The 8,960-nt window shown below is 51.5% G+C and overlaps 1 protein-coding gene across 1 annotated transcript; it reads left to right on the plus strand.

Moving 5' to 3' along the window:
- Window positions 1-251: 251 nt before the first annotated feature.
- CGCA056_v011832 (uncharacterized protein) lies at window positions 252-1,928 on the plus strand (the record flags this gene model as incomplete). The annotated part of the gene is made up of 1 exon (XM_037327076.1): window positions 252-1,928. One exon carries the CDS (start codon window positions 252-254, stop codon window positions 1,926-1,928), a length of 1,677 nt encoding a protein of 558 aa, XP_037173961.1.
- Between the last annotated feature and the right edge of the window lie 7,032 nt (window positions 1,929-8,960).

Below are 8,960 nucleotides of genomic sequence, written 5' to 3' on the forward strand. Positions count from 1 at the left end.
ACAAGCTTATGCACAGATGACTACGTAACGCAGTGGCAGTGGGCGTCTGTTGAGTCAGCAGGCCTCGGCAAATTGCTCCGTTTGATTCACGTTGGCACAGATCTATACAGTACACTGTACTTTTGGAAGGAACGGACTTCCCTCTCGCCTAATTTTTCTTGGCATCCACTGTTAGTGTAATACGTGGGAGACTACCAAAATTCCTTAACAGCTGAAAACCCTTCACCTCTCGCCTCCAGCGCCCTCCCGCGATGGCCTCGCAGCCTCCGGCGGGCTCTGGACCTTTGCCGGCCTCCTCGGCCGGCCCTGATCGAGGCTCCAGAGCCCCTCTGGAGCCGTCCCCAACCTCAAGGGCTAAACGCCGCCGCGGTACCGAGGCCCAGCTATCCCAGCCCAGCCTCGCGGGAAGCCAGCCTGACGCCTCTACGACAACCCCCTTAACGGCTAAGGGGCCCTCAACCGTGAATGGGATAGCTGCTGGAGCTATCCTTACAGCCCTTAACGAAGAGGCTAAGCACTATGAAGCCCGAAAGGATGTCTTTATGGCTATCGCCCAGTCTGTGGATAACGTGGTCTCTTGCTTTGAGGGACCTAGGAAGCAGATCGCGAAGGAGGCTACAACCTATGTGATCCAAGCCTTGAAGAGGATTATGTGGAATGAGTCTGCAGCCCCGAACCCAAGCCGGAACTGGGCTGACGTGGCGGCCTCAGCTGCAACTGCAGCTGCAGCCCCAGCCCCGGCCCCAGCCCGCACCCGGAACCCAATCCAGCCCCAGGCCCAGACTCAGACTCTAACCCAGCCACAGGAGGACCTCCGGGTCTTTGCCCGCATCCCTGAGGAGGGTTTAACGGCTGCTAGGAAGCACGCCCCTTTTGCCCTTCGTCGGAAAGTCTGCCAGGCCCTTAGCCTCCAGCTGGCAGATATCCCACATATCTACCACATTACAACTGGCTACTCGCTGGGACCTCTGAATAAGCAGGTCCAGCAAGCCCTCCTCACAAACAAGCAGAAACTCGCTGATAGTCTGGGAGCTTATAAGGTTGAGTCCCCTACTAAGTGGTTTACTTATGTCGTCCCACGCTGCCCTGCTAAGATGTGGACTCTTGAAGGCGATGCCCTTGACCCAGCTGCTCTGGTTGAAGACGAGGTCCTCGCCCAAACAGGGCTTAAGCCCACCCGGGCCCAACAGTCCCGCCTAGGTGTAAACCCTATTACAAACGAGGTCTCCTGGATTATCTCCTTCTCTATGGAGGTGCCGCCCTTTAGACTTTTTAACCAAAGCAGCCGGTCTCAGCTTATTCGGAAGAAAAAGACCCTCATCAGACATGACCCTGGCTGCCAGGGATACCATTCGAACCGATACTGTAACCGACAGCCGCTCTGTGGCAACTGCAGCAGGCCCTCAGGCTCCCATGAGACCTGGCCCTGCACAGCTAGACCGAAGTGCGCTAACTGCGCCGGCCCCTTCCAAGCTAACCACAAGGACTGCCCAGCAAGGCCCCTGGTGGTGAACGGCTCCCCTACCCTTCCAGGTCGGAAGGAACTCTCCCAGATCCGAAAGGCTGGACAGAAGGCCTACGAGGCCCTCTATCAGAGCAGCCAGGCAGGTAGCCAAGCCACCTGCAACCAGCAGCCTAGCAGCAGCCTGACAAGCCCTCAGCCTGGCTCGAAGCGACCACGCGCCCCTACCCCTACCCAGGACTCAATTATTGTAGCGGACGTTAGCGATACAGCAAGCTCTAGCAGTATGGATGAGGATGAGAATGAGGCTGAAGCAGAAGTCTCTGATAACAACCCTATCCTACCACCACTACCCACCCAGCATATCCCAGCTGCCTCAAGCAGCAGGGCCCAGCGGGTAGCTCAGAAGCCTGACTATAACGTTGTTAATGCCTACACCCACCTCGACCTCGACTCAGAGCAGTAGGCTCAGAACGGCTACCCCACAGGTACTACGGGTCGCCCAGTGTAACGTGGGGAAGATAAGCCCAGCTCATACAGCTTTCCTAGAGCTCTGCTGGGCAGATCAGATCGATATAGTACTAATCCAGGAGCCCTGGATAGGCTATAGAGATAAGCTGCAAATCAACACACACCCAGGCTATAACTCTTATGTGCCAGTTGACTTCTGGAACAGCAGAGACACAAGGCCTAGGGTTATGACCTATATACGGAAGAGTCTAAGGCTACAAATACAGCAACAAAGACCAACCCAATCAAGGGACATCCTATGGATCAAGGCTGGCGATATTACTATTATGAACATCTACAGGCCACCAGGTGAACCTGCAAACCATACAACAACAAACATCCTCCTAAACTATCGACCGCCAGAAAAAGCCCTTATTGCTGGGGATCTTAATGCCCGCCACTCTTCTTGGGAACCTGGCTCTCTAAGCCGGAATCAAGGGGATGATATCGCAGAATGGGCTGAAGGGGGTAATCTTGAGTTTATTGGGGAAGTTGGGGCCTCTACCCATACTCACGGGCATACACTCGACCTTACCTTCTCAAATATCCCCTTCGCAGAGGCCTATATCAGCCCACACCTACATCCGGGGGCTGACCACCAGGCTATTACAACTATTATCCTACTAGGCAAGATCCAGGAGCAGAGACGCCAGACTGGTCACCTCTCAGTCCCAGACTCAGCCCTCCTTCGACTTGCTGATTTGGTAAAGATGGGGATCCCAGCCCTACCCACCTTAGGGGATACACCTACTCCAGCAGAAATAGATACCCTAGCTACCCAACTAGTCAGCCTCCTCTCTACAGCTACTCAGGCTGTAGGAAAGAGACGGACTAACCAGGGCAGGGGAGCCCCCTGGTGGACAGAGGTGTGTTCAGAGGCCCACCATGCAGCTATTAAGGCTAGACAACGACAAGCCCAGGAACCTGGGCTTGTCTTACCGCCGCCTATCCTTGAGGAGCAGAAGGCCTTTCTGACCACAGTTAGGAAGGCAAAACGTGCCTACTGGGCTACTAAGATTAAGGAGGCTAGGTCTAACCAGAACCTATATCAGATACTAAGCTGGCGTAAGTCTGGTCTAGCTGTAAGGGCCCCGCCTCTTATAGTAGATGGACAGGTAGACTTATCCTTAGGCTACGACAGCAGGGCTGGCCTAGTAGTCTGATTAGGCTGATCTTCACCTTCACGTTGAGTCGCACAGCTCGAGTTAGGCTCGAGGACACTACTACAGAGGACTTTCCCCTATCCTGTGGGCTGCCACAAGGCTCCCCGCTATCCCCTATACTCTTTCTGCTGTATATAGCAGACATCCTAGCTGACGATCAGAAGCTACGGTTTGGCTATGCGGATGATATAGGCCTGCTGGCTACTAGCCCTTCCCTGGAGGGAAACACCGCAGCCCTTGGCCAGGAGATAACTCGGATCCTCAACTGGGGCACTGATAATAAGGTTGCGTTCGACCCAGCTAAGTGTGAAGCAATCCACTTTAGCAGGAAACATAACCAGACAAGAGATCTACCAGACATACAAGCAAGAGACCTAACTATTAAGGCCTCAACTAAGCCTATACGTTGGCTAGGGGTCTGGTTCGACAAAAGACTTACCTTCCGGCACCACGTCGATATAAAGGTAGCAGCAGCAAGGAAGGCAGCCCAGTTCCTACAGCACCTGTTAAACACCAAAGGGGGGCTCCCAGCTGCTGCTGCCCGCCAAGCTGTTATTGCCTGTGTCCTCCCAACAGCCCTGTATGGAGCTGAGACCTGGTATGCAGGTTTAAGTAGACCAGCCAGGAACAGTGGCACTACTACCGCTAGCAGCAGTGCTACCAACCAGGTAGCTACTATCAGTACAGGACAGAAGGGCCTGGTTAAGAGTGTTGGAAAGGTTATCACAGCAGCAGCAAGGGCTATCCTGCCTGTCTGGAGGACCACCCCAACCAGCAGCCTTCTCCGAGATGCTGGCCTGCCTACAGCAAAAGTAGCTCTTGAGGCAGCACGCTTATGCTTTGCCACGCGCCTACAGAAGGTTGACCAACAGCACCCCTTAGTCCCTAGGCTTTCACAGCTAGGACGGCAGCAAACAAGGTTACAAAGAACAGCAGCCCTCCTACCGAAATGCTCAAGGCCGTTGCTCCTACAGCCACAGCATCTCTCGGGATCACAAGACCCTACAGCTAGCCAGAGCAAGGAGAAGGCAGCTAAAGCGTTTCAGGACTATGTTAAGACTGTGCCAGATAACCACACAATTATCTACTCAGACGGCTCTAAAGCCCCTGATGGGGCTACAGGGTTCGGCTTTGTCATCTACCGCGGCAATAAACGGATAGCCCAAGGGTGTGGCCGTCTCAGCATTGCAGAAGTATTCGATGGCGAGGCAGAGGGGGCGAGGGCAGGGCTCCAAAGGGCCCTCCTTACCTCCCAAGGCCAGCCTATACACATCTGTATTGATAACACCAGCGTCATCCAGGGGATACGCGGCAACATCCCGGACTCCTCACAAGCTGCCTTCTTAGAGATTCAGGCAGCAGCCAGGATACACAACATACAAACCCATTGGTCTCCAGGGCACCAAGGTATCAGAGGAAACGAGGAAGCAGATAACCTAGCTAAGGAGGGCACAACCCTGCCAGTCCCTAGGGGCCTACTGCCGACCCTATCAGGGATTAGGCGGCTTGCTAAAGAACGTAAACAACGCCAGCATAGGAAATGGTGGAAGCGAGAGGCAACCCCCCGGTATACCCAGCTAGGGCTTAAGGCCACCCTTGGCTGCCCTCCTGAATTAGCCCTACCAAGAGCTATCCTTCATCATCTCCTAGCAGCTCGATCAGGCCACGGGGACTTTGAACAGTATCATCAACGCTTTAACCACACAGAAGCACTACTCACCTGCTCCTGCGGAGAAGCTAAGGAGGTGGACCACCTGGTCTACTGCCGAAAGACGCTAGTGAGGAGGCAACGGTGGCCCACCCTTCACCCTTATAGTCGACGGGAGCCTCTAGGACCTATGGGTTCTCTAGAGCGTTACTTTAAGGGGCTAATCATCGACTCAGAAGGCTTCCAGGCTTTCATCAGCGTGACAGACTTCTTCCAGAAGATCTGCCCGCGGTACTGAGAGATAGGCTGTAGCCTACTCTCTAAGCAACAAACTACCACTACTAGGTAATAAGGTTATTACAACGGAACTAGGGCACCAGTGGGAACTAGGGAAGGATAGAACACATAGTAGCCTACGGGCAAGACTTGGAGGACGCTAAGAAGCGGCATGTGCTTAGAGTATACAGCTAGAATCTGCGGCCCTCCACGCCATATACCCTTCGGGAGGTCTGCCGCAAGGGCGTCTGCGCCCTTGCCGCCACGGCGTTAAATACCAAACAACAAACAACAACAAATTTGGAAGGAACGTGATGTGTATGATACTAAACCTGCCCTGTGGGCTTAAGCGCTAGAGGGGCTGCTGGAGGACCGCTGCCATCTGATGACAGGACTGCCAGAGTGGCGAGCACTGCCAACAGTACTCGTCTTGTTTCCTTTACAACAGCAGGACATTTTGCCCTTCCCGATGATCACCGGTTGAGCTAGCTCCTCAGCTTTGAATGTGCCGTCCAACTTCTATCTGGTCGCCATCTCATGTTGTATACAATGAAACGAGTTGCTCAGATCTCTGAATAATGTCGATGCCATTGCTCATCACAGGACAAGGCATGGGATTCCGTGCTAGGGTGGTGTCTTAGGCATCGTGAATGACGACGAACCTGGCTATTCAAAGTGCCGCGCTGCTTACGTACCGCATGAAATCCTCCCATTACCTTCTTTTCAGCGCGACGTCTTGTATTTAGACTTGCCCCAAGAGTGCCCAGCATACCTATTGAAGTGCCTACAGGACCTGAGAGCCTCACTTTCGCATTGGAAACGGTGCATGGTGTGCAGAGCTATTATAGGAACAATTAGTGGCGTAGTTGACTCACAGTGGAAGGCGGTTGATGTGCCTCTTCCTTCTCTTCGCTTCGTTCGCAGAAGATGTGAGAGCTTGACACCCTTATCAAGTCACCGTCATTTGGCTAGACGCAAATAACTTCAGTCCGCTTATAAAAGATCTATTGTTTTCGAACAATGCATTAGTGTAACTGTTATCAACAAACTGAATCATGGAGTTGTTAATCGCTGATTATGTAAATAGCATACCGGAGACTAGATCATGTTTTACTCAGAACAGGACCTCGGCCGTATATACACCATATCATCAGAGCGGTCGAAATTCCGTCCATATTTTTCAGCATGTCACATGAACTTTACGATGGCTTGGCTGCAGCTTCGGACAAATGCCCCGGGTCTTCCAGGGGCCTTTATCGTTGAAGATCGATCAGTCTTTAGGACAATGTGTGCGTCCAAGGTGCTTACTTTCTTGACTTGCCCGAAGTCAGATGCCGAAGACGTTAACCTGAGAAAACTGGACGACGAAAGCTTCGTAATCGAATGTCCTCTGTTTCCAACGATCCGAACAAGAGTCAAAGCTGGGCCAGTCTCGTCACAGTACACAAAACATTTCTTGGACAGGATTACGCCTTCGCCTACAGTTGTAAAACAACTATACGCTCAAGTATTCTGTCCTTTAAGTCACTTGGTAGCTCTATTCATCGACGATCTAGGCGGATTATCAAAATCAGCCGAAGTCCTAGCGTCTCTGTTACACGAATGGAATACGCTGGGCATGATCTCACCGCCTTACCTTCTCGTAGTCACCGATGACGGGAACATCACTGAGGACGCGTTCATCAGAGAAGTCACCTTGCATTATTTGGAGCTAATGAGGCTTTCTTCGACTGACATGCCACCGACTTACATACGCGCCAAAAGCACTTGGACCACAAAATTCCAAAGCATCACCATCGTCGCGGCGCAGGGGGAGGACTTATACTACCATTTAGTGATATACTCGGAAGAGGTATATCGACGTAGACAGCAGAGCTACTTAGCTTTTTCTCCCGAGACCTTTCACGAACTCGTTCTTCAAGCTGCGTATCAAATCGGGGGCGATCAGCCGTTAAATGTTGTAGGGTCGCTGCAATCAGAGTCACAGCAGCTCGTCCCGTCACTTTTCGTGCCATATATGCGCGGATTGATGCGCACGCAAGAAGAGTTTCCTGATTTTGATTGGCAAAGTCTTTTAGCCTCTTCCTTAGCAGTTGATAGTCACCGGTCCTCACATCATAGTACGTCCTGGTTCCAATGTCCCAAGCATTAAGCTAAAAATAATTTAGTCTTCCAAGCCGAATTCGTCTTTGAGGAGGCCTATGAGCCAATCCTTCACCACCTTGCGCGTGAAGTTCGACAGCCGGATCTGGCTGCCGTGGTGAAGCAATACTTTTGCAATTCTGTCGAAAAGGCTGCCGGCAATCCTCAGGTTCTTTTACATGATCACTTAAATCTTCTCAGAAAGCATAACGACCTGTTGTCGCCCTCCAAAGCTTGTGGGATGTGCCATCTACGGGTTCCAACTCATATCGCTACATGCCAACATAAGTTATGTGATTCATGTGTCGATCTTCTTGGGCATCAAAGCAACGTTATACAGCATTCCGCTTGTCTCGTTTGCCAAAAGGGCGATATTCTCATCAAGCCGCGGAGCGTCGCTGTGCGAGCGTTGATATTGCATGGAAGGACTCCCCGAGCGACGGTCGGCTTCCTTTTTCGTTTGCGGCGCGCTTTACTAGGCCCACTTGAAGAGCACTTCGACATTATTATAGCGTCTGACAAAGGTATGTTGTGCATACAACCGCAGATCTAGTCTCTTTTCTCACTCAGTCAGTTGTTTCTGTCGCTGTGGACCATTTCCACCATCGCCAGTCTTTGTCTCAATGCCTTCAAAACTGTACACGAAAGAAGCGAGTACTCAAAAAGCTGAGCCGTCAAGTCCCAAACTTGTTGGGATGCCAAAGCCATCTGGTTCTCTTGCGCGGAAAGTCAATCGTTAGTAGTTATGAAGATCCGCAGAAGCTGAAGGCTTCTCGGCAAGAGGTGATAGAAGCGGAAATTACCAAGTTATGGCCATCAAATCCCGTCATCAGAATAGAGCACGACTCAGACTCGTCCCCGCTCGAGGAAACTTCGCAAGCAAACATGGCATTTGCTGCGCTGTTTTATGTAGAAGTACGTGAAAACGCTAGGTCAACGTCCGTGCAGTTGATGGCATTCTGCTCGATACCGCCAGGAGCTCATCTTCAACGGATTGCTATGCATTTGCGAAGCAACGGAACCAGGCTGCATTATGGAGACGAGGGACGATGGTGTGAAGAAGAACTGTGCGACATCTCCGCATGGGATCGCGTTCGGTCTGGCGGATCCTTCACCAAACAAATTAACTTCGACCATCCTAATCCGGCACTGATACAAGCAAAGATTAACGGTCTTCTCGAACACGCAAGTCTTCAGGGTATTCAAGTCGTACATCGCCCCCCACAAGTTAACTATATCGAGTTGAAAGAAGGTGACTTGCCATTTCAACGTCACTCCGAGGACATTAGCTGCTCTGAGTCCTGGAGCTCTGTGCCCATCAACAACTCAGATGACGAGAGTTTTCAGTTGCGTCCGCTTATTAACAAGAATGAAATTGGATCCGGAACGAGAGATATTCCTTCAGCTAGATCTCACATTAGACTGGAACAACGTACAACTGGCCTGCTTCGGAGAAGTGAGGCCGCGGAGATTGTAAAAGCGCAAGAGAGTCAATCTTTAAATTGTTCAGAATCTACGGAAACAGTCTCGTTTGAGGGCAGTAAACTACTTTGCCAAGCGATTGATAATATGTTAAACAAACTGGAGGAGATGCGTGTGAGGTAAGGACAGAACATAGAAACCTTAGCTAAAACAGACCCAAGAGATATTCAAAGCTTCAACACTTTGAGATGCCTCAAAATTGCTGACGAACATCCTGAGACCTTGTGACCATTCTTTTTCGTCGTTCTTCTCCTGTGCAAGTTCTCTTTCGCTTTCT

Source organism: Colletotrichum aenigma (assembly GCF_013390185.1).
Source record: "Colletotrichum aenigma strain Cg56 chromosome Unknown KSG_Cg56_contig08, whole genome shotgun sequence".
NCBI classification, from domain to species: domain Eukaryota; kingdom Fungi; phylum Ascomycota; class Sordariomycetes; order Glomerellales; family Glomerellaceae; genus Colletotrichum; species Colletotrichum aenigma.